The 27,711-nt window shown below is 42.5% G+C and overlaps 1 protein-coding gene across 1 annotated transcript in view; it reads right to left on the reverse strand.

Moving 5' to 3' along the window:
• Positions 1-27,711, reverse strand: part of LOC124721206 — a 1,098,625-nt gene that overhangs the window by 379,147 nt on the left and 691,767 nt on the right. Inside the window, exon 4 of the mRNA XM_047246056.1 lies at positions 6,381-6,496. Coding sequence (XP_047102012.1) covers positions 6,381-6,496 — 116 coding nt within the window. The remainder of the gene's footprint in view (positions 1-6,380; positions 6,497-27,711) is intronic.

Genomic DNA, 27,711 nt, shown 5'->3' on the forward strand with positions numbered 1-27,711 from the left:
AAGAGAGGATTTGTATATCACTGAAAGGTTTGGCGCTGAATCGACAATCATTCTTCCCAGGCGGCACTAGTGAATGGAATAGGAACGGGAGGACAAGCGATATTGGTACCAAAAGTACTTTCCATCACACACCGTAATGTGGCTTGCGGAGTATAGATGTAGATACAATTACCTTATACATTTACATTCTACGCTTTTCAGCCAGAACATTACCATAACCTACCTAATAGCCGGTATGTTCACGTTTGGCGCGAATAACAGCGGAGATGCGTCATGGCGTGGAAGCATTGGGGCGTTGGCGGGTTGCTGGGGGGAGCTGGCTACGTCTGCACTCACAAATTACCTAATTCCCGGAAATTCCGGGGAGGGGGCGATGAGCTCTGACGTCACGTTCAATCACATCCCAGATATATAAGATCCGGTTCAGGACTTGCGAGTTGACCAGCATATCAATTGGAACTCGCCACTGTGTTCTTCTAACCACTCAACCACTCCTGGCCTCGTGTCATGGCTCTTGAAAAATATCACTCCCGCCGGGAAACATGATCGTCATGAAAGGGCGTACGTGGTCTGCAACCAGTGTACGATGCTTCCTGGCCGCCACGGCGCCTTGCACGAGCTCCACTGGACCCGTAGATGCTCACGTCATTGCTCCCCAGAGCATGATGGAGCCGCCGCCAGCTTGTCTCCGTGCAGCAATGCAGGTGTCAAGAAGCTGTTTCACTGGAAGACGACGGATTCGCGCCCACCCATCAGCATGATTAAGGAGGTATCGGGATTCATCAGACCCTCCAACGCTCTGCCACTGCGCCAACATGGTCACGTGCCCATTTCAGTCGTAGTTGCCGATATCTAGATGTTAACACCGGCACATGCGTGGGGCGTCGGCTACGGAAGCCCATCGTTAGAAGTGTTTGGTGTAGTGTGTGTTCAGATACACTTCTATTCTTCTCAGCATTAAAGTCTGATGTTAGTTCCGCCACAGTTCGCTGCCTGTCCTGTTTTACCAGTCTGCCCAGCCTACGACGTCCGACATCTGTAATGAGGGGTGGCTGCCCAACCCTACGACGTCTGGACATGGTACGGGTTGGGTTGATTTGGGGGGAGGAGACCAAACTGCCAGATCATCGGTCTCATCGAATTCGGGAAGGATGGAGAAGGAAGTTGGCTGTGCCCTTTCAAAGCAACCATCCCGGCATTTGCCTGAAGCAATTTAGGTAAATCATGAAAAACCTAAATCAGGATGACCTGACGAGGGATTGAACCGTCGTCCTCCTGAATGCGAGTCCAGTGTGGTAACCACTGCGCCACCTCGCTCGGTGCGACGTGGTTTCACCTTGGTTTCGCCTCTTGTTGAAGACACTCACCACAGCACTCCTCAAACACCCTAAGTCGTGCAGTTCCCAAATGCTCGTGCTGAGCTTCCGGGCCATCGCAATCCGCCCTCGGCCAAGCTTTCCATTCTGTACACGGACAGCACGTATACTGATACTACACGCACCGTGCGTGTGTCTAACTAGCAGTCATTGTCGCCTGGACGCGTAGACGAGTTCATATCGATAGTAGGTCGGAAGTCATAATGTTCTGGCTCAGCAGTGTGCATTGCAGTTTGAGCTATCATAGTTTGTATCTATTACAGTACCGTAACTACTAAAGCGCAGGCAAGCGACGTCGAAGTCACAGCTAGTAGTTAAATAATTGTGACTATAGCGAGGTTTGAACACTGGAGTTCCGCGTTATGTTAAAAATATTATTCTTCGTGAAATACAGGAGCTCAGGGTAACAGAGTAGACGTGCAAAATTCAAGCAGATAAATCAAACATGATTCGCTTCTTGGTTCTAGACATCACACTTACCGTCGGCCATGATATTTCATCATCGCATCGAAACTGAAACGAAGAGTGTTGTACCGTGTACGTAACACCCTTAACTGTTTTAGCTACAGAGATAATAGGGCAACAGCTCTTAAAATAGAAACATTACATTATTAGTTTCAAGAATATCGAATAACGTTAAAAAACTATATCACGACTATTAGTATTTGCAGTTAAGCACTTCGCAAGCCTGGAAAGGTGATAAATACGAGGCTGAAGTGAGCGTTCGAACCGCAGTTTTTGTGCCGTTAGGTCGAGATGAAACTGCACTGTACCAATAGATTTATGCATAAAATTTAGTACATTTCGTGCCTAATTTTTCGAGAAGATTCACTCCGAACATTGTGATATATCTTCTTTCTATGACATATCTAGTTCTACATAAAATAGTTTTATTATTCTTTTCTAAGCATATTTGCTTCAGGACTATGGAGATAGAAAGTTAAGAAAAGCAACTATACAAAAAATAATCCTTTCTTTTCGTATTATCGCTTGCCTAAGACACTCTCTTCTAGTGTTCGTGTTTGTTCCAACAAATAAATGTTTCGAGGGGGTTCTTCCTTGAACAAACACAAATTTCTTTTTACTTCACCCATTCATGTTCCACTATAGTCAATGGGTCCCCTTTATTCTTCTGTCTAATAATAAGTAAAATGTTACATGAGGACACAAATACACTGTACAACAGAATTAAAGGATTACTTTTTTGAAACTCCATTATTGTCTCCTGTTTTGACTCGGAAGTTCTAAATTTGTCTGAAAGGTTCCTACAACCTCCCTCTGAAATGATATGAAGGCTTCGCACCCTGTCACCTCACCCTAGGGTACGGCGGCAGTTCAAACACCAAGGTGTCGACGCTTGTAAAAAAAAAAAAAAAAAAAAAAAAAAAAAAAAAAGTCAGAGCTCAGTAGTTCATGTAAGGTGTATGGTGGGTTAATTATGTCACATTGGCAACAAATTTCACCTCACACCTAACTCCACTGTAACGTGTCACATGATACGAAAATCGTCACACACCACCTTAAACACATCTCACCCGTTCTCTTGATCCTCTGTGGTGGAGGTCAGAACTGTGACACCGAGAATTGAAATCAGGCGGTTTTCTTGTTGGTAGCCGAGGGAAAGTGGCATGAATGACGTTAATGAAACGATCCCTTCCTTTGTGGCATTCATTGACACACATTTCGTGGTCGAAAATGACAGTTTGATAACCTTCGACATGGGTGACACCTGCTGGACAATTCAACCCTTCTCTTAGAACATCGTGGATAGCAACCCAATAGAACGTGATCTGACCACTTTGGAATATAGCATTACCGCAATTTTTGCTCTGATATACAGGGGGGAACCACTTGGGACCATTCAAAACCATTTGAATGTAGTCTGAAGCAGCAAAATGTCTTTATGATTTTTAGCCCTCTTGTTTCGCTTCCTCCTGTGGCGTGATCACAGGGCAGTGCGACTTTGACACATGCTCGAATAAAAAGTGAAAGAGTCCCTCTATGACCCCCAGTTCAGCAACACCCTCAGTCCCACTTGTGCACCTTTCTCGAATGCTTTAAAAATGTACCTGTACAGAGACAACCCTTGACCAATTCCTAGGCGCCAGCGCGCACGCAACCCCTTGACACCCCTCAGATTCTACATGCCTGCAAGCAGGTACTCTACCAGCTGTGGTTGTCGAAGGGGTTGCCTCTCCACAGGCGCCTAGGAATCAGTCAAGGTTTATCTCTGTATGGGTACATTTTTAAAACATTTAACAACAGTGCACAGGTGGCACCGAGCGTGTTGCTGAACTGCCCACACAATCACACCTCAGGAGGTGTGAAACAGGATGGCTGAAGAAGTATAAACATCCTTTGCTACTTCAGATCACGTTCAAATTTCGCCAAATGGTTTCAATGGCCCCTAGTGGTCCCACACCTTATACCAGAGTAAAAATTATGGTTTCAGTCCACTTCAAAGTGGTCAGATCATATTTACTGGGACTGTAGTTCTGTGACATCCTCAGAGAAGGGGTGAATCGGCTGGGGGTTGTCTTTAGTTTCAAGGGTTGTCAAGAATATCTTTCTGTTGCGTATGTCACTGCAGACTGTCGTTTTCGACCGCGAAATGTGTTTTAATGAACGCCCCAACGGAGGGTGCGGTTTCATTGACTCCCTTCATGCCACCTCCACTGGCCTTTTCATGTCGATTCTGAGTGGTGGCGTATCTGAAAAATTGTCCTCAGGCATCTGTAAGGAAATCGTGTGATACCAACACTGGGAGGTGCGGTTCCGACCTGCATTGTAGAGGCGTCAAGAGAAGGGCTGAAATTTGGTTAAGGCAGGGGTGACGACCTTCCCATCGCTTGACACATCAGCGGCGGCGTTGGGCAGAATTTTGGCGAAATCTGGTGCCCATATGACCTGAGGAACCCACATTGCACCTCACATGAACTTCTGAGCTCTGGTCTTCTTTTCGCATGTATTGACACCTTGCTGTTTGAAGCATCGCCGAGTCCTAGGGTGACGTCACAAATGACTCTGAGCACTATGGGACTTAACATCTGAGGTCATCAGTCCCCTAGAACTTAGAACTACTTAAACCTAACTAACCTAAGGACATCACACACATCCATGCCCGAGGCAGGATTCGAACCTGCGACCGTAGCGGTCGCGCGGTTCCAGACTGAAGCGCCTAGAACCGCTCTGACACACCGGCCGGCGGTGGCGTCACAGGATGCCACTTTTTTGCACCGTCACTGAAGAAATCTGCAGAAAACTTTGAGCCAAATGTATCATTCTTGTGCATCGCTATTGACGGGGGAGGGGGGTGAGAGGGAGAATGACGGGGTTTTAAGAAATTGACGCTTTGATTATTTTGCACAGTGTAGTTTTAGGATTGTGAATTACTTTATTCAGCACATTAAAAAGAATACTTTGGGCCATATAATTTTAATAGCACTTACTACTGTTCATTTATCTCTTTGTCACATTATCTGATGCTGCATATCAAACCGAACTGCAGACGATCAGACTTACCGTCTCCAGTAATTGCTATAGCTCTGCCCTCATTACTAATATTTGAAGTAGAACGAAAACTCGTAAAACTACACCACTTCAGCACGCTGAGCAACAGGATCTAGTGAGTAGTTACAAAAAGTAGTGCACCATTCCCTATGTTGGCAAAATTTCAGAGAAACTCAAATCGTTTGAAGTATTGAAATAACAGACCTGCGCATTACAACAACACAGTACCAAAATTTTTTCTGTAGTAAAATGAAAACATGAAAGAAGCTGGTGACTAGGAAAGACAGATTCAACCTTATCAGAACATCTTTAAATAGAAAACCATCCAGATGATGTAGACTGTGAAGTTTTACATACTATTAGGGAAAACAGAAAGATCAGCAACTGGAAATACTGGAAATTAATAAACGTATTACACAGAATATCAGATTAGTTTTAAACTACCAAACTCAGTCTCAATTTTCCATCTGTTAAATCAAGTTTCAGCTAAACAAAACTATATTACAATTGTAAATTAAACTTTAATTTTATCTGTTGTTTAATGAAACGACAGCCACATAAAAACTTCATTTTTCATTTTTAGTTAAATGTAACTATTTCTGTGTGACATAAAATTATAATATTTTTTTGAAAAACCATATTTCATCATTTTTGTATCTTCTGTGCAAGTAATATCTATATAAGCCGCACGTCATTTTATCGGTGTTTGCGATAACTAGCTGTCACCTAACGATTGACCAAATAAATTAAATAAATAATGAAACTTCCTGGCAGATTAAAACTGTTTTGAATCTGCCAGGAAGTTTCATATCAGCGCACACTCCGCTGCAGAGTGAAAATATCATTCTGTAAATAAACAATATTTTGCAGAGCACTGTTCTAATTAATATCCTTAGCATAGCTGTTTATCATCTGCAGTAAACCTGATATTTCGATACAGTTTCTAATTTGCTGATAGTAAGAATTTTTCTACAGTACATTGCTTTATATGAAACGAAACTTCAATTTTTTTTTCATTCTTTAACTAAAGTCGTTTTGGTTTATCAACGTTCACACAGTCACCAACAGCGTTCGTGTGATAGATGAAATGCTATAAATAACGATAATAGAGCAGTGAAATATCTCAAAAATTTTCAATGAAATGTGTCGGACGCCACAGACGTAATTTTGCAAACAAGGAAGTGAGTAAGTACACACAGTTTTCGTAAAAGTATTTCTAATTGCTGCAATATAAATTCAGACAGACTAGTGATCCTCTCATGGAGCTTATAGCTATAGAGCCAGTCAGCGTTTATAGCCTTTAGACGGCTCCAGTAGCAAACTTGTAAACTGTGAACACACACTGCCTTCTGATACGGTCATTACGTGAGATTTACGTGAAAGGGAGTGCTGTGAAAACAGATACGGAACCGCTCGGGGAAGGCAAGTAGAAGATTTCTTTGTAAGCAAACAGAGTGTGAAGGCGAGAGAGTGGGTGAGAGCGGCTGAGCTCACCTGGTATCGCTCGAGGGCGTCCAGAGCCCTGGCGTAGCCCTCCGCGTTGTACACGCACAGCGCCGACAGCAGCTCCAGCACTTGCTTCTTTACCGTCACGTTCGGCGTGTCAAGCGCTGGAAAAACAAAACACTGCGTTGTAAAACACACTACAGCCAAATACGTATGTCACAGCAATACTGTTCCGTAAATTTAGTATGTGTGAAGGCTGGATCATGAAAAGTAAATTAGACACAGGTACACAAGTGCTTAGCCTTTACAAGCCAAGCAACGAAGGGCAATTATTGATATCTTCAGTTATCGAAACTTACCTTTGACTAAAAAAGTTAGATATTCTCTATCGGCTCCAATCTATCCACGTATCTTTAACAAAGAGGTATCCCATTTTCACAAGTTTTAAGTAGAAAAATACAAGAGCTAAATCAGGCAATTTTTTCATTGTAGATCATTATTTTCTAAAATTTTGAGCTTGAAATACGAAATACAGCAAGAATAACAAAAACCAGCTGCAGGAAGGAACGGAGATTAGGGTTTAAAGTGAAAAAAAGGTCACGTTTTTCTTCTATACAATCACTCAAAAATAATATTTTATGTGATCGTTCCATTGATAACCTTTTAGGTGACTGAACTGCCGCTTCTGAAAATAAACGCTCAGCGGGCACTGACGTTGTTGGAATTGTCAGGTGCTTTCGCTTAGCTTTAACAGCTCAGAGAATAACTCTTTCATTCCTTCCATTGGTCTAAAGGATTACGCCACAGTGATCAACACATGTTGCCAGATAAAAGCTTACCCCAATAGGTTCGAAAGAAGCAAATGCTCCATCTTTTTTGTTTTGTTTGCTGTGTCCTAGACTCTTATGATGATTCTAAAAGTCACGTAACGTTTCAAGATTCACTGTCGCTGATAAACACTTTATTGTAGATTCTGCCCGAGTACAAGCTCTGGGACATCTTTAAGGCATACGTTTTTGATTCTTGGGTCAAGCAAACAGGTTGTTGCAGCAAACGATTATCTACAATTTTTCCATACCTGCGTTCTACTGCCTTGTTTCGCTCATCTTTTACAGCCTCTACTACACTGTTGTGAGTGCTGTCATAAATTTTGCTGCATTTTTTAGCAGTCTATTATTAGTATAGTTTTGCTTATAGTACATACTGCCCACCTGATAGATCTTTGGTGACATGTTCTAGTGCCTTCAAAATGTTAAGCAACAGTTTAATATTCTGTACGTCTAGAGCTGAGTGAGTGGGCCGTGATGCGATACCTGTTATAAACTACTGATATGACGAAAAGTATCAACTGCACAGTGTCGAGTAAAAAAGTACTGGTATTGGTACGAAAGTACTCGATACCAAGAAGTATCGATACTTTTACATTGTCGCTAAGGACAAGAAATGTTATGCTAACGCTGTAACAAGACTTGGCAGTTATGCGACTCGGCTTACGAATAGTCATTTTATGTGTGAAAACTGCAGTCTGATATGGCAATTGGAGCCAGAGAAATTGGGAATCACACAAGAAGATCGCAAGGAAGTTGCCTGGTGGCATGGGATTAATACTGTACGTAAGCTAGGAAAGAATTTCTCAAATTCCAGAATTCAGTAATGACAGATGCATGCAGAACATTGTATTGCACCGAAGAGACCATGTTCTTTGAAATAATTGTAAAATCTCGTAAATCACTGACAGTACTCTTATGGAAACTGGAATCAACATAAATACCCAAACTAAGAAAGTTATGCTCCGAAACTAAAAATGACACTAACAGCAATTAACAAAATTAACTATTGACAGTAAAACAGTGCCAGGAAATGACGGGTAATTCTTTATGACGCCGATTGTGGAACATTATCTACGTCCCCGATACAGAAGCTATTAGAATTAGTATTAGTGTCAGTGTTGGTTTACTTGACGAAGAGGGGACACTTCCTTTAGGTAAGAAACAAATTTCTGTCTGCAATAGTATATAAAAGCACCAAGAAGCATACACACGACTCAAATGAAATTCATACCAAATAGCAGATACATTACAAAATACAAATGACTAAGGCTACAGAACTGCACAACTATACATGACCTGAGTCTCTAAGAATTCAGTATAGTGCCAAGACACCATGGGCTCAAATAATGTGACAAATTTTTCTGTAAAATCTCGCTCCACAAGATTTGCATGTAAGTCTGCAAAACATCAACAGCTTGCTCTATTCATACTCAACAAAAAAATGGTTCAAATGGCTCTGAGCACTAAGGGACTTAACTTCTGACGTCATCAGTCCCCTAGAACTTAGAACTACTTAAACTTAAATAACCTAAGGACATCACACACATCCATGCCCGAGGCAGGATTCGAACCTGCGACCGTAGCGGTCGCGCGGTTCCAGATTGTGGCGCCTAGAACCGCTCGGCCACTTCGGCCGGCAATCATTCACTTCGTACGAAACTATGAGAGGTTTTGGATATAATAGAAAACATTGTCGCACAATTCGGTGGTAGGGAAGATTAAGGCCATACTCAACATATTGCAAAAAACAGATACAGGCCAATACGTAGACACCGTCTTCCTAGATTTCAGAAGGAGTTCCACAGTGTCACTTTGTCGACTACGCAGTAATACGGAGTAGCCTTGTAAATATGTGACTATATCGATGAATATTGGAATAATAGAACGCAGTACACTAAACTGGACAGTCAAATGTTCAACAGGGACGAATTTACTATGGAATCTGCCCAAGGAAGTGAAATAGGACATCTGCTATTCCTAATGTACACAAACACTTTTCAGATAGGTTCAGCAGCACTGTTGGCTGCTCGCTAACGATGCAGCTGTCTATAGACGAGTATTGTCGTTAGACAAAGACATGTGCAAAATTTAGGCTGGGTACAATGAATGGCAGCTCTCTTTAAATGTGGCTTAGTGTTCCTGCAACAAAGAGAAAGAACCATATATAATCCGATTGCAACATTAGTTGCGAATAACTTGAGCACTTCACATAATGTAAGCATTTCGGGTAATAAAAAGAAGCTATATAAAACGGGACAGTAACGTAAAATCAATATTATGGGAGAGGAATGGAAAACTTAGAATTTTGGAAGGGTTCTGGGAAAGTGCATTGCAACTGTAACGTTTCTGTAACCAAGTCTACAGTACTGTTCCGCTATTTGTGGTCCTTATCAAGTAGACACGATAACAGGCATTGAGCAAATTCAGAGACGCGTCGACAGGATGGTAACAAGTCGGTATAGCCTATACCGAAGTGTACAGAATTTCTCTGGGAACTTACATGGGAATCCTTGGAGGAGAGGCGGCGTAACATTCACGAAACACTGTTGGGTAGAGTTAGAGAGCCTGTACGAAGAAAATTGTGCAACCATTTTGTTGCCACCAGCGGACGAGTATATCTTGCACAAGGATCATTATAAAACGATGAAAGAGGTTAGGATTCGTGCAGAGGCATCTAGACTGTCATTTTCTCTCGCTCAGTACGTGAAGGAAATAGGACACAAAATTGCAGTATTTTTATGAATCACCCTTCGCCATGCACTGTGGATTGCGGAGTATATGGAGTATATAAATAGAGGTCAATATAATTGCAGAACGATCGTGACCAACAAGTTTTCGATCAATCACATCCCAGATGTTATCCCTAGATGACATGTGGGGCGAACGTGCAAGCCACGGAAGCTGTAGTACACTTCGAAAAAGCCTTGCACATTCCTTGCCATCTGTGGAAAGGGACTGTCCGCAGAAATACGGCAGTGCAGCTGCCTGAAGCATGGGACCAACCTCGTGCTCTAAAACCTTCCTTACGTGGCTGTTGCTATTCAAATCGCCCTTAGCACATAGCAGACGAGGTTACGTGTTGTATCTGATGACACGCCGAAGTCTCACACTTGGTGACTTGTCGCCCGCTGGCCTTTACCTCGGGATCCGTGGCCGAAATTTGTTTAACGACTTTTCTGTCGCTTCGGCAGCACGAGTGGCTGGCGGTGTCAAAGACTCGCGCAACACTGCCGGTGGCGGACCAGCAACGCGTGAACGTTTGGCAAAACGCCAGAAAAACCGTTAAACAGACGTCTGCTGAAGATCCCCAGGAAAAAGCCAACTGGCAACACATCGAGAAGTGGACACGAAAACCTGAAGCATTTTGCTTCACACACGATGTTCATCGTCTGCGCATCTTACATTGTTGCGTTTCTTACACTTATGTGACCATCACTGTACGGACCAATCGGGGTGGTGCAGTTGTTGACGTAATGGGCTCGTATTCGGGAGGACGACCGCCAAATCCCCGTCTGGCCATCGAGATTTAGTTCCCGCGATATTCTTTAATCGGTATCGCTTCCTTTGGAAAGACCACAACCAATTTCCTTCCCCGTCCTTTCGCAATCTGAGCTCGTGCTCCATCCATAATAACCTCGCTGGCGACGGGACGGCCAACTCGAATTGTCCTCCTTTCTTTTTTCACTACATGACCAGTTGATGTGGGGTTCGTCCGAAAACACTACGCTTTGCCATTCAGCACACCATACACGGAGTTCCCATGATCATTATAATCTCGGACAGTGGAAGCCGACACCATGGCGCGCGTAGCACCAGTCGTGTCCGCTATACACGGCGTCAAATCGCCGTAGAAGCATATCCGTGCCAGTTGCAGTGTTCCAGAGTCGAGGTTAATCACTAAATGAAGACGTACGGGTTATTGAAAACGTGTAGAGAAGGTGGCGGTAATCGCGTGCTCTGGTGAAATTGTAGAGTGCAGCACCCCTATTCGCTGCGTGCGACTCTCGTGTGCCCATTGGTTCTACACACACAGAATTAACATACCGTGAAGTGTACGTCTGAAGGCTCTCCATTGAATGAGAATGTCAAACACTCGTTTTCCCGATCACAGAAGAAAGTGTGCTCCAGGGTGTAGATATACGCCGGCCGGGATGGCCGAGCGGTTCTGGGTGCTACAGTCTGGAGCCGCACGACCGCTACGGTCGCGGGTTCGAATCCTGCCTCGGTTATGGATGTGAGTGTTGTCCTTAGGTTAGTTAGGTTTACGTAGTTCTAAGTTCTAGGGGACTGATGACCTCAGAAGTTACGTCCCATAGTGCTCAGAGCCATTTGAACCATTTGTAGATATACCTCATCCCTTCCCTGGAGAATGAAAAAGCATACTTTAGACATCCACTATATACGAATCAGAGCGCGTAGAGATTTGCAACAAAAAATGGTTCAAATGGCTCTGAGCACTATGGGACTTAACTGCTGAGGTCGTCAGTCCCCTAGAACTTAGAACTACTTAAACCTAACTAACCTAAGGACATCTCACACACCCATGCCCGAGGCAGGATTCGAGCCTGCCACCGTAGCGGTCCCGCGGTTCCAAACTGTAGCGTCTAGAACCGCTCGTCCACTCCGGCCGGCATTTGCAACAAACTTTACATATAATTTCAAACTTCTGTGAAACCTTTTCTCGATGACGACCTGCACAAAATGATGAAAGGAATATAGTTTATCGCTTACTACAGTTTCGCTGTTCGCGCAGTAAGACTGCCGCACGAAGCATGACGTTTCAATTTCTTACTTCTTTTATCTACTAATCGTATTTGCGACATATTTTGGAGACAGTATTCACATGTACCACTGAATGTACAGAAAAATTATATCAATGTACGACATACAGTTCAGGAGATATGACGTCATCAACACTGAAATGCACGAAAAACTGCCGCATCACGCCAGACATTTTAATTTATTGGTTCGTTGCTACGAACTCTGTTTTGCAACACTTTTCGCAGACAGTGTCCACATCTGCCGCTGAATACGCCTACAAAAAGTATCATTGTACGACACATAATTCAGTAGATATGACGTCAAATATTGAGGTGCCTGGAAAACTGCCGCATCGTGCATGACGTTTTAATTCACTACTACGAACCTACTCCGCTGCCGAAACAGGAGAGGCGATATTCCTACGTGGCGCGTCCCAGGTGACGGACAGGAGATCCTAACCGGCTTACCTGTGGCCTCGAGTCAAATAAGATGGCTCTTGCGAATCAGACACACCTTCTACGGTTAACAAACGTAGTTGTAAATCTGAGCTTGCTCCAGCTAAGGTTAATTACCTTTGAAAGTTAAATATGGAAACGTCTTTTAGGAAAAAAATTCCACTGTCCTGCCCAATAAGGCAGGTAAAGGTTACATCGTATTTGGTGGCTAGCCAACTAGAGGACTGCAATGAAGCGGTGCGTTTCCAACCACGAAAATGCACACTAACACACAAGAAGAAGGTTCGCCATGAAATTATACAGAAACACACAACATTAACTCACTATTTAAGACTGGAAAACTTAAAAATTTCGTAGGTAAATAAAATTAACAAAAAATTCTAATATCCGGGCTCCAAGAAACGAGAAACACGATGGAGGACCCGTTCGAATCACAGAAATATACACTGATAAGCCAAACCATGATAGCCACTGCCGCCTGGTGGCGTTGCGGGCACGTGACGCGGCAACAGAAGTATGTAAGAGGAGCAGACGCGTACGGGGGATCTCCCTAGCGGAGGTATGGGCTGCAAATGGGGAAATACATTGAGATAAGCGACTCTCACGAAGGGCAGATTATTATTTCGCAGAGCCTGTGAACAAATACCTGAAAAACGGCGAAGCTGATCGAATGTTCACGTGCTCCTGTTGCGAGCATCTACGGAAAGAGGTAGAAAGACGGTGAAACTACCACTAGGCGCAGAATGGTGTGACTTGCACGACTCTTCACAGAACGTGGGGTTCGGAAGCTTGTCTGCTCGGTAAAATAGGACAGATGGTGATCTGTGTCATCTCTGCCGAAAAAGCACAATGCTGGCGTACGCACAAGTATTTCGGAGCGTATCGTTCATAGCACATGGAGCTCCGCAGCAGACCACTCCGACGCGTTCACTTTTTGACCCAATAACATCGTCAATTGCGATTGTAGTGGGCATGAGACCATCGGGATTTTACCGTCGATCAATGGAAACGTGTCGGCTCTTCGGATGAATCACATTTTTGCTACAATGGTTTGATGCTCGTCTCTTCAAGCTCCGTCACTGATGTGAACGGCGGCTCGTGCCACTGACGAGAGCTGATGGGAGCTACGGGGAACATCCTTTTGTGCCTGCCTGGGATCTGTGGTATATTCGAAGACACGCTGAATGCATCTCTTCATGCCTGATGTCTTCCCCGACGGCGCTGTCATGTTTTAGGACTATAATTATCCGTGTCTCGGAGCTGGAACCGTGCTGCAGCGGTTTGAGGAGCATTATCATGAACTCACGTTGCTGTCTCGGCGACCAAATTCACCTGGATTATATCCTTTGGAACCCATCTGGGTAGCTATGGTACGCCATCATCGCGTACGCAGATCAGTGGCCCATTAGTTACACGAATTACATGACATGTGCGTAGACATCTAATGCCACATACCTCGACAAACCTACCGACAAACTGTCTGACGCCTGATATGCAGAACCAGTAATGTATTTCGTTCCAAAGAAGAAAAAAAATTAAGCAGGTGGCTATAATGTTTTGGCTCATTAGTATAGACTTTATAATGGGAAATCAGGACAGAGGGTTATGAAGAAATGTCCCCAATTTGGATCTGAATTTATAGTGAATATAAAAATAATAAATTCAGTAACTGTTTTTCAAGCAATGTCATCAATAATTGAAAAAAAAGTTCAAATGTGTGTGAATTCCTAAGGAACCAAACTGTTGAGGTCTTCGGTCTCTAGACTTACACACTACTTAAACTAACTTATTGTAAGACCAACACACACACCCATACCTCAGGGAGGACTCGAACCTACGGCGGGAGTAGCCGCGCAATCCGTGACATGACGCCTCTAACCGCGCGGCCATTCCCCTCGCCAGTAGTTGAAACTCTGACTGTTGAAACAATGAATAAAATCTACACCACTATAAATGCTCATGTTCCTACAAATGAAAAAAAGTTTTCTAACAAAAATAAAGGAAGAGGTAAATAAATTTTGGGACTTTCTCGAATAAACTGTGAACAGAATAAGTAAAAGAAATGTAAAAATTTTATTGGGAGACTTCAACGCCCAGCTGGGAACAGAAAGGAAATATGAAGACATAACTGGAAAATGGAGTTCATATAACTTTACAAACAAGAACGGTGAAAGACTTGTAGAACTCTGCAGAGAACACAACCTTATATCTAAATCAACATATTTCCACAGGAAGCCAAATAAACTAAAGACGTGGAAATACCAGACTGGAGGAAGGAGGAGTGGCAGCTAGACCACATCTGTATAGACAAAAATTTTCGTAAGGAAATCTACAATGTTAAACTATTGAAATGTTAAATTAAAATTGAAATGAAATCACTCCATTAACGAAAAAAATGGAAAAAATTAATAAAGCAAGAAGGAAGTACGACCCACATAACCCAATTAAAAATGATAAATACCAACAAATAACACAAATCATTAAAGTAACAGGCGATCTAGAAGAACTGGTCCAAGTTTCAAGACACAAGCCGAGAACCTATCTCCCTTGAATCTACGAAGAAAACGTGCATGGTGGACTACAGAACGTGTCAAATTCCTTGAGGAAAAACGCCAAGCATTGTTAAAGTTTCAAACACACAAAACAGAGGAAAATGCCATCAAGCTCAAAAATGAAAGGAAAAAATTCACGCAAAACATTAGGAGAATTAAGAGAGGATTCCACAAAGACATAATAAACTCTGTAGAAGATAATTAGCACAAAACCAATTCCAGGAATTACTAGAAAATTTTTGGGGAACAACTACAACAGTATGAGCCTCCTACACTAGTACTGAAAGATGAAGATAGAAGAATGGCACAGAGGAACAAAGAAAATGCTGATATCATGGCAAAAACATTTAATAAATTTTTGAATTGTGAAGAAGCCAAAGAACTCTTACAAATTGACTTAAATATACCAATTAAAACCGAACCTAACAAATTAGAACCCTCAACTTTCGAAGAAGTAGAAAGAGTCCACAAAGGACAAGAAAATTATAAGGCATGTGGAAGAGATCAGATTTTTGCTGAAATGTGGAAATTCTCAAGTGGCACAGTCAAGACCTTGCGCAAGGCTCTAAGAAAAATATGGGTAACAGAAGAATTCCCTGAACATTGGACCACGGCCATCATCCACCCACTACACAAGAAGGGGGATAACAGCAAACTGGGCAACTACAGAGGAATCTATCTCCTAGACGTCACATACAAGATTTTATTCAAGATACTACACCGAAGAATCAAGGAACAACTAGAACAGGTGTTAGGTGAGTACCATGGAGGTTTCAGACGATGTAGAAGCTGTGCAGAGCAGATCTTTACTCTAAAACTGATTTTGGCATACTAAAGAAAACAGAAAAAAACCCTGGCAATATCATTTTTAGATTTTAAGGAGGTATATGATTGTCTCGATAGACATTTAGTATTAAAAATTTTAAGAAATCTGGGACTCTACCTAAAACCGAGTACATTAATAGGACTCCAACCAACATCACATCGAAAGTGAAGTTTGTATGAGGAATGTTTGACACATTACCTATAAAAGCAGGCTGTCACCACCACTGTGCAACAGTGCACTGGAATACATAAAAAGAGAACTGTACAAGAATAATCCAAAGATCACAAGAATTGGAAATGCTGAAAATGATATAAGTTGAAACTGCTTGGGATTTGCTGATGATCTTGCTCTCCCAGCCAACAATGTTCAAGAAACCAGGCAACAAATTAAACCACTACAAGAAGCAGCACAGAAAAGTGGCCTCATAATATCATTTGAAAAAACAGAGATTGTGCTAACTGACCCACCACTTGCAAACAAAATTACAATAGGAGAACAAGAACTCAAAATTGTTGATACATTTAAATATTTAGCAAATTACATTACCAATAATCACATACAACAAAAAAGTTACATACACGCAAAATAAATCATTATAAAACGCAACCAGAAATTACTTAACGCAGCCCTTAAACCATCTTCAAAACAACTAATACAGCAGAAATTGACAAAATACTAAAGATAAAAAGAAGAGTAGTTAGGGCATGCTTAAATAAACAGTATCAAGCAAATGGGCATGGGAGAATAAATTTCAAATAAAACAGTATACGAGAAATCAGAACAAGTAACGAGCACGATAAGGAAGAAACATATCTCGTCCTTTGGACATCTGAAGAGAACACCAGAAAACAGAATTGGTAAGGGGCTAGTAGAAAAATTGTGGAACAGTAAGCGCAAAATTAAATGGATCACATAAATTAAGGAAGATATAAGAGAACTCCAGATTACGGTAGATGATCTATAAAACAGAACAGAGAGCACCACAATACTGCAAGACATACAATCCAGACAAGAATCGAAGAGCAACAAAAGGGCTACAGGAAGAGTGATCTCAGACGAAGAAAGAAAGAAACTATCTGAAATAATGAAGAAGTATTGGGCAGTCAGAAGAGCAATATATCCTTCATATAATAATAAATTATAACAGTCCTTGTATAGCCACTGTACTATCGAATTGTCTTATTGAATTATTATTGAATTGTACTGTATTGTTGAATAACAACAACTTGTATAAATCTTTGTATAACTGACTAGAGTGGTCCAATGAAGGCAGGTTCAAATCCTGCCTCGGGCATGGATGTGTGTGATGTTCTTAGGTTAGTTAGGTTTAAGTAGTTCTAAGTTCTAGGGGACTGATGACCTCAGCTGTTAAGTCCCATAGTTCTCAGAGCCATTTGAATCATTTTTTACTACTAATTCTGTTCGTAACACACTTCCCCGACAAGAGCCACATACAGCAGTGGATGAACCTCTAAAATTATATTGTGGTACAGCACATATATCAGGAGATACGTCGCCATAAACATTGAGCTGCGTGAAAATGAAACTGCAGCTCGAAATTCGCAAGAGATCTGGACGTATACGTGCACAAATAAGTGTGAAATATGTTAAATATATGTGAAATATATTTTGTCACGTGCATATGCGGTCAAAACCACTAGCAAACTGCTCATCCTAAACCCCTGGAACATTTGCATCAAAGATTTTGAACAAGGCCCAAGTCAACTGCAATCCGCTGTAAAAGCAAACCTTACCCATCATGTGTGCCGTCACGAAATTTCATCAATATCTGCATGGCAGAAAATTTTTTCTCGTGACTGATCATTAGTCGTTGACTGCTCTTTGTCATCTGACGAAAGATGTCCCTGATCGTACAGCATAGAAGATGCAACGTTGGTCATTACTTCTTTCGAACTACCAGTCTGATATTCTTTATCGGCCTACAGCACAGCATGCCAACGCAGACACTCTATCTCGTTTACCTCTGGGTAACGATCCGGAATTACATGCGTCAGAAGCGTCTTGTCTTCATATTGATCAATCTAATTCGCAAGCACTGTATCCTTTTCACAGTGATTATCGACAGTTCGCACATGCTACTGAACAGGATTAGTCAAGACGATTCCTCAGGTACTACACTCGGATGGGTTGGCCTCATAATCCGGAATCAGTTTCAGATGAATTAGTGGGCAAATCCCATGCGCAACGCGCAAGATTTTCTCTGCAGAATGCTGTGATATTGTTGCATAATCCTCATGAACGCGAAGCATGCTTCGCGCATGTTTTGAGAAACATGTTTTGAGAAACATGTTTTGAGGCTTTTTCGTAGAGGACATTGGAGAATCGTAAAACTGAACAGCTAGTGCCCCTGCATTGTTGCTACGTGGGCGGTTACGATAAGCAGATTGAACAACGACTACACACTGCCATGCACGCTCCGTCAACCATGCAGCGCCACGCGAAGAATTTTTTAATTGACCTTGACCTTGGCAACTCTAGCGTATTGATTCTTCGGGTCCTTTCTGGAACAAATGGTGGCTAATTATCGTCGATCCATACAGTAAATATACGTTTGTCATTCCAATGGATTCGAAGATCACCGCTAGCACTATCAAAGCACTCACATTTGTCGCTTGCCTAGAAGGTTTACCACAAAAAATCGTTTCGGACAACTGTCCGCTGTTTTCCTCATTGGAGTTTCAACAATTTTGCCAATAACATGGGATTCACCACATCCGAACTGCTTGATTCTCTCCTAAATCGAAAGGTGAAGCCGAACGTTTCGCTCGCACTCTCAAGGCTCATATTTCCAAGTTTCTTACTTCGCACTCGAGGGAAAATGCTTTGTTATTATTTCTCAGGACCTTCGCCGGCTGAATTTTTACATGGTAGTCGTCACCGCACTTTGCTGCTTCTGTTTCACCCTCACCAACGCGCTTCAGAAGCTAACTTCGCAAGGAAGTTTCGCACAGACGACAAAGTTTCCTACCGTGTTCATAGCAAACTTCACAACTGGGAATCCGGCATCGTCATTCAGACGATTGGCCGAGCTCATTATTCCGTTCGCGGAAAAACGGGCACCCATCGGGCACCAGGATCGTATCCTATTTCGTGCTTATTGTGATCTGCTGTAGATTTCAGTTTTTTCAGAAGCTCTGCCTGCAACACAGGCTGATGCCCCTGAGCGACCTTTGCCAGTGACTGGTGCTCAGGTGCGCGGATCACCTGACACCTTTTCCACAGAGGTGGACCGATACCCGCCTAAGCTGCCACGTCCACAGCCGTTGACGTCAGTCACAGACAGGCCTACATCAGTATCACAGATTTCGGAGTCCTGGACAGTGCCACTGCTGCAGCCACCTCTGTCGTTCTATGGACGCCCTACCTCTCATTTTTTGGCAGTTATTACCGGTGGTTCGCGTGGTGAATGTTGTGACGCTGGTTAGGTGGCGTCATCTGACAGCGCATCGCTTCGAACGCCATCATCTGCACCACGGCACACACCGCGCGCACTCTTTGGGCCACTGTGGGCTACATTCTTTTTTTTTCAGGTGGGGTGGAGAGGAGAATGCTATGTTCAAGTTGTTTGCCGAGAGCTCAAGGTGCATCGCGCGTCGCCCAAACCTGCGCAGAAGACGCATCATTTAATTGGGCACCAACAGGGCTCTCCGTCTTCCCTTCCACACGCTGCATGCAAATGTATCCGTCCGAGAGTCTTTTTTAATACGCAGCTCACCGAACTCTACCATTAGATCTGGCAGGACTTGCAGTGAGACCACCACAAACAGTGCACGACGTTATTAATCATTATAGAATTATACAGCGATAAATGTGTGAGAGACGTTGCTAGAACGAATTCACAGTGATCCAAATTACGCATGCAAGGTGTCCTCAGAGGAGTGGTCAATGTTCAGGGATCTGATAGGAACGATCATTCGAAGCCAAAAGTCTGGTAAACATGGGATCTAAAATGCACATTTTGCGAGTTATGATCACTTGTTTATTTTCGCTCATAGTTCTTAACCTTAGGACACTAAATGAAGAAAAATGTTACATTCTTACTAAACCATCGTAAATTTTGGTTGGTTGGTTGGTCTGGGGGAGGGGACCAAACAGCGAGGTCATCGGTCCCATCGGATAAGAGAAGAATGGGGAAGGCAGTCGGCCGTGTCCTTTCAAATGAACCATCCGGGTATTTGCCTGAAGCGATTTAGGGAAATCACGGAAAACCTAAATCAGGATGGCAGGACGCGGCTTTGAACCGCCGCCCTCCCGAATGCGACTTCAGTGTGCTAACCACTGCCCCACAACGCTCGGGTCATCTTAAATTTTATTACTCCATATTTTATTCAAAGGAAGTCGTAATTTGTAGTTTATGCTCTAGTTAATTTCAATTGAAACGTCTCCAATGGTATGTCACGTTCAAAATACGTACAAAATATCCTATTTAACACTCAGTACTGGCAATTACAAATTGGCGGGAAACGCGAATTGGTACCAACTGCAATCGTAAATCTTACGAGGATTTAGTATTTTAGGGTTAAGGTAGGTATTTTAGAAACGATGTTTACTACACTTCTTTCTTTGGTCCATACTGCCTCCTCCCAAAATATACAAAGCAGAGAACTTTCAGCAGAGGAGGTTTGTTTCACAGCAGCGAAGATGACGAAGTGCTCATAGCTCTTAAGATATGCATTTTAAGCCCTTGTTTACTAGACTTTTTTTTACTTCGAATGATCCTTCCTGTCATATCCCTAAATACTTACCATTCCTCCTGAGGCACCCTGCGTTTTTCTTTATTCTGTACATATTGTGAATAAATATGTTGCGGTTTCATTCCCATATTAAATAACTGGAGTGTTTATAGTGAACCAAGCTACGTCTGACCAACTACGGACACAATAGTTCTTAAGACTTCCTGGCGTGTCTGTCGGGAAGGCTCGTCTACTTTACGTACTGTTTTCTCACTCACTTGGGAAATCATATTCTTAAATGCCATTGTGTACACTCATTTCGAGCGAGAGGAGTCTACATCTGGGATACGTCGACACCGCGGGAGTAGAGGGCGGTACGGGCGGGACGTGCGATTTCAACGCGTTAGACCGCTGCCAGATAGTGTGAAGACGACTCCGTCTTGCAAATTACGTACCTACGCCACTGTTCATGTGTCACCGTGTCAATGGTGGACTTCAGATACTTCAATTTAATAAAATCCACTGCAAATTCAACTGCTGTGAACAACATGTTGACAGAGCTCCCAAATTTTTTGAAATTACTATGCTTCGATCAGTACAATCAGTTGCACATGGCTCTTTAATGGACCGAATAGACTAACTGTGATTTCGGGTAATTTCCTGATAGCTGATATTGATAACCAGAAAACATAGCCCAATAATGTAACCTATCACTACCTCTTCCACGTACTAGGAATAATATTGCAGTCTGTCTGGCGTTCATCGAGGTTATTAAAGACGGAGCTATGGCTCAAAAAAATGGCTCTGAGCACTATGGGACTTAACATCTATGGTCATCAGTCCCCTAGAACTTGGAACTACTTAAACCTAACTAACCTAAGGACATCACACAACACTCAGTCATCACGAGGCAGAGAAAATCCCTGGCCCCGCCGGGAATCGAACCCGGGAACCAAGAACGCTACCGCACGACCACGAGCTGCGGACAGCTATGGCTCAGTTGGAAAAGACAGGGGGAATAATAGCCGCAGGCTCTGAAGGAACGTTTGGGGGCTGTATTGTATTAACCATGAGACCTCTCTTGTTCTCACATAGGCTGAAATACCAAGCGGGATGACCGAACGTCCATGGTGGACGAGATATGGAAGAGTTTGGCTTGGCAAAGCCTGCACATGATTTGCTTTGACGCGAAGTTTACACTGAAACGAGATATCTTGATTGCTGGTTTAATATACAGGCTGGTCCATTGATAGTGACCGGGCCAAATAAATCACGAAATAAGCATCAAATGAAAAAACTACAAAGAACGAAACTCGTCTAGCTTGAAGGGGGAAACCAGATGGCGCTATGGTTGGCCCGCTAGATGGCGCTGCCATACGTCAAACGGATATCAACTGCGTTTTTTTTTAAAAAAGGAACCCCCATTATTTATTAAATATTCGTGTGGTACGTAAAGAAATATGAATGTTTTAGTTGGACCACTTTTTTCGCTTTGTGATGGATGGCGCTGTAATAGTCACAAACATCTAAGTACGTGGTATCACGTAACATTCCGACAGTGCGGACGGTATTTGCTTCGTGATACATTACACGTGTTAAAATGGACCGTTTAGGTCGATATCGTGTTGATGTATGGCTATTGCGATCAAAATGCCCAACGGGAGTGTGCTATGTATGCTGCTCGTTATCCTGGACGACATCATCCAAGTGTCCGGACCGTTCGCCGGATAGTTACGTTATTTAAGGAAACAGGAAGTGTTCAGCCACATGTGAAACGTCAACCACGACCTGCAACAAATGATGATGCCGAAGTAGGTGTTTTAGCTGCTGTCGCGGCTAATCCGCACATCAGTAACAGACAAATGCGCGAGAATCGGGAATCTCAAAAACGTCGGTGTTGAGAATGCTACATCAACATCGATTGCACCCGTATCATATTCCTATGCACCAGGAATTGAACATCGTGTACAGTTCTGCCACTGGGCACAAGAGAAATTACGGGACGATGACAGATTTTTTGCACGCGTTCTATTTAGCGACGAAGCGTCATTCACCAACAGCGGTAACGTAAACCGGCATAATATGCACTATATGGCAACGTAAAATCCACGATGGCTGCGACAAGTGGAACATCAGCGACATTGGCGGGTTAATGTATGGTGCGCCATTATGGGAGGAAGGATAATTGGCCCCCATTTTATCGATGGCAATCTAAATGGTGCATTGTATGCTGATTTCCTATGTAATGTTCCACCGATGTTACTACAAGATGTTTCACTGCATGACAGAATGGCGATGTAATTCCAACATGATGGATGTCCGGCACATAGCTCGCGTGCTGTTGAAGTGGTATTGAATAGCATATTTCATGACAGGTGGATTGGTCGTCGAAGCACCATACCATGGCCCGCACGTTCACCGGATCTGACGTCCCCGGATTTCTTTCTGTGGGAAAGTTGAAGGATATTTGCTATCGTGATCCACTGACAACGCCTGACAACATGCGTCAGCCATTGTCAATGCATGTGCGAACATTACGGAAGGCGAACTACTCGCTGTTGAGAGGAATGTCGTTGCACATATTGCGCCAAATGCATTGAGGTTGACGGACATCATTTTGAGCATTTACTGCATTAATATGGTATTTACAGGTAATCACGCTGTAACAGCATGCGTTCTCAGAAATGATAAGTTCACAAAGGTACATGTATCGCATTGGAACAACCGAAATAAAATGTTCAAACGTACCTATGTTCTGTATTTTAATTTAAAAAACCTACCTGTTACCAACTGTTCGTCTAAAATTATGAGCCCTATGTTTGTGACTATTACAGCGCCATCTATCACAAAGCGAAAAATGTAGTCCAACTAAAACATTCCTATTTTTTTACGTACTACACGAATATGTAATAAAAATGGGGTTTCCTATTTAAAAAAACGCAGATGATATCCGTTTGATGTATGACAGCGCCATCTAGCGAGCCAACCGTAGCGCCATCTGGTTTCCCCCTTCAAGCTAGACGAGTTTCGTTCTTTGTAGTTTTTTCGTTTGATGCTTATTTCGTGAGATATTTGGCCCGATCACGATCAATGGGCCACCCTGTATATGCCGTGCAAAGAGCTGTACACTCGTATTTATTTGTTTACCACAGTTCTCTGTGCAGTTAGCTGCCGCAGGCCGATCACGTCTCCTAGAGCCAAGCCAAGCTTCAGCTTGCAAATGCCTATCCAGAACTTCCCAGTTCTTAGAGGTTTTTCTGCTAGCAGACAAGGGTATCAACTTTGAGAGATAGAGGAGAACAGTTCAGTCGTAGGCTATTTAAAAAAATCTGATTCTGGATTGAAATGTTAACTTAAACAAGACTCTTAATAGCACACATAATATGCAGATTTAAAGATATTTTTATAAACTTTAGTGCACTGCTGGAATTGTTCTGGGTGTCTGTGGTTTCTGTCGGTAATCGAAGAAGTACTGAAGAAAATGACCACACGGATATCTATCGGTTTTTTGCACCATTGTTTATAAAACTATTAATTTGGAAAGTTTATGAAGTAGTGAGAACTATATTGGACTACCCCCTTTGCCTTCAATCTATATATTTTTTTTTAAAAAAGGACACAGACGTTTGTTATTTGTATTTCTCTAATGAGTCTTCAGCACATTTCATGTTCATATTTAATCATTAGTTGAGTTGAAAACTGACGATTATTTTTGAACTAAATTTTGAAATAAACATAAATCTCTCTGAGCTGTCCCCCTTGTGTAGTTCCTAAGTTCGGATCATGGTCAACAACATACTGTTGAGCCTTCTCTTGTTTCTGACAAAGTGGAAACCAAAATGAGTCCATTTAAATGCGCTCCATTCTCCTGACTGTAATTTTCCTGCCTTTGTGGGAGAAACGTATATCGTTACCACCTTCTTCTCTGAATAGTTACAGCTCATACTTCACAGGGGCAAGAAAACAGTGACGTAATTAACAGAAAACTTTTCTAATGTATCAGATGAAGAATACACTAAGTTTTGCACTTGTATCCCTACGTATTTGATCCGTCAGTTTACGTCTTGTAACGAGTAGATCCTCTTTCCCAAGTCCTAAATGATCTGTCACGATTTCTGAGTGAAATGCATTATGTCCGTACTTACGTATCCCCTAAGTGAAATTAACGATGGTTTGAATTAAAATGGTAATATTCAGTAAATCATATGTGATTATTCGAAAAGTTCTCTTGCAATCACATGGGTCGGAGAGTAAAGGGAGCAGGCGTGAGCCCAGTACACACCAAATGCGTTCAGTCGACGACAAATCTGGGCACTTCACATGCCAAAGCACACTATTCGCATCTTCTACAACTTCTTATGTGTGTGGAACTGTGTGACTGCATTCATTATAGTGCTGCATGTAATACGGTTAGGCAGCTGACCACGGTACATCTTTTCAACTTATCTCTGAGGCACCTCAGTCCCTATCTCCAGCTTTGATCCATAAGTAACCGCATGATCTGAACCAGAAAGTACATAGATACTCATATAGTTTAACACTATTTCTTATCTCATTCGAGGTTGGTATGGGGCGAGAATGACTGTCAGCACGCCTTCGTAAATACCCGTTTTTCACTAAGATGACTGTCACGGTCTTTAAGGAAGACTTATATGGGAGGATGTGGTATGTTAACTCGTCATCGAAAATTGACTCTCATAATTTTCGGAGTAAGCCTTTACATTTCCCCCAGTCGTTGTTAGATACTTCTGTGACACTGTCTTGCTGAATAACAAGCTGAGACGAACATACTATCCTAGTCTGAGGATCAATACTTAATAATACGTCGCACGGAAAGTTTATTAAAAAAAAGATGTCCCCTGTGCATGAATGACATTTTATTAGAAATCATCCAATGAAAGTCCATCATCTACCTTCCCCGCAGCTAAAATTAAGTACCCGTTCCACCTTACATACCTCTAAATGTTTCAAATGGCTCTGAGCACTATGGGACTTAACTACTGTGGTCATAAATCCCCTAGAACTTAGAACTACTTAAACCTAACTAACCTAAGGACATCACACACATCCATGCCCGAGGCAGGATTCGAACCTGCGACCGTAGCAGTCGCGCGGTTCCGGACTGCGCGCCTAGAACCGCTAGACCACCGCGGCCGGCTACATACCTCTGAATTATTGTTCGTAGATATATGACTTTGTTTTCAGCAGTTTGTGTAGTCAAACAAAATCTAGTCGTTTCGTATTTTGACTCGAACGGTATTATATTTGGTTATGTTGGAGTTCATTAACTAAGTTTTATACCACGCTTTAATCATCTGCTTATTTTCCAGCATTTCACAATGATGTTTTTATCTGCAACCTATGATCCTACAGACTCAGATTTTCGCTCTGAATTATTTAAAAATGTCAAAGTGAACTTTGTTTTCTGCGCTATAAACATTTTACAGGGTCTGTTGTCGTATGACCGGCTGCTGGGGAAGGTTTATGGGACGGTCAGAGAATGATTTTGCATGCCTTCGCCTGCTGCACATTTAAGAAAACGTAGAAAATGTAGTTAAAGTATAATACCACATTAGGTGCTGTATTTGTCCTTTTAATCTAACGGTAAAATGTATTAATCAGAATTTCATGCAGCTTGTAAGCTAAGGTATGCAACAACAAAAATATGATCGCAGTTGCTAGTGTCTGCCTGAAAATAACGATTGAATCACTACTGAAACTACAATATAATAACAGAAATAAATAAGCGTAGACCTGTGAAAGATGACGAACTGGTGAAGAGACACATGGCTGACAGCGTTACCATAAGAGGAAATCAAATCAGTTTTTTTCGCAAGGTATGTCTCTAGAAACCAAATATTAACAACTATAACACCGGCGAAAGTGTTCCTGTATTGTTTGTTTCTTGATATACAATGCTTTGCTAATATCGGACTCTTGAACACGGGTTCAGTAGGTCGTACAGAGGAAGAAATCAATGAATCCTGAAGTAATCAGCGTGATATTGTCCTAAAAGATTTAGAAAATCCTAAACAACAACTACCGGGTTAGAATTTTACTAAGCAGAGGATGGGAAGTAGAGACTGTGACGGTGGACAGCGTAGACTATACAATACGCGCATGGCTATTACTTGAGGCAAACGGTAGCCATCTGCAAACGTGTGTCGTGATTATTTTGTCAAGTGTCCATTCTTAGAAATTATGGCGCGAATGTACAAACCTGCCGCAGCAGGATACTCCAAAGCTCAAGACGGCAGGGAGATACGAAATTAAGGTCTTAATTTACAACATCTCTAACAATCCGCCAAGAAATTTGCAAAGTTTCATAAAATGTGGTCACAAAATAAGCAGAGTATCTCTTTATTGGGCTGTTTTGTTCCGGTTGGGAAGGTGGACTATAGACTGTAAGCAGAAGCAGTTTACATCCTCGAAAACAGAGAAGTTAGCCTCACTCAGAATACGGGTCGGACCTTAACGTCGCGAGCGTGTAATAAATGCAAGCTGCGGTCAGAAGCAATAACAAACAGCCTCAGCAGAAGATCGTTTATGGAGGCGGGAAGCAGTAACGCGGAGGGCGTGTCGACGCTAACCACGTGAGGACGGCTTTATCGGCAGACAGCCACTTAACGGGCAGAAAGTAAATATCACAAAAGTGTGGACTCGGCGCAGGAATGCTTAACTACCGATGCTATAAAGTGTTCAATATATGGGAACGCTTCATTTAGTATCAAACACGCGCGATGCGTTCACAGCGGCTAAGTCCCTCGAGGATGTTACGTATAACGTTTCGAATCTGGTTCTAGGTGTGGCCTAAGTGAGAACAGTTTTTCTTCGCTTTCTTTCCTCAGCACGTAAGACAATTAAGGAAGTTGAATTCCGTATCGTGGTGGTAAACATATAGCTGAGAGCTTATGTTTAATGGTTTTCGACATAGTGGTGCTAATAGGTAATGGATGTAAATATCTCTGAGGAACTTACACTTTCCGAGAACAATGACTACTTTTAAACAGAAGTATAGTACGAGTTGAGAACTAAGACGGACCTTGTAAATGTGTGACACGGTTTGAAAAGGTCTTCCAAGAATTCATAACGTATTAAATGCCTGGAGGCGCATTGCGACCTGTCGTGAGCGGCGGACTGTGTCTGTTTCTGTTCTTCACCCGTGTGGTAATCTCTCATCGAAAATGTCGTTACTAATGAACACTTGTACCGGATCATTCCGGTGGTGAACTTATTTTACAATGGTGTGCTAAACTTGATG

This window comes from Schistocerca piceifrons, chromosome X, assembly GCF_021461385.2.
Source record: "Schistocerca piceifrons isolate TAMUIC-IGC-003096 chromosome X, iqSchPice1.1, whole genome shotgun sequence".
Taxonomy (NCBI): Eukaryota; Metazoa; Arthropoda; class Insecta; order Orthoptera; family Acrididae; genus Schistocerca; species Schistocerca piceifrons.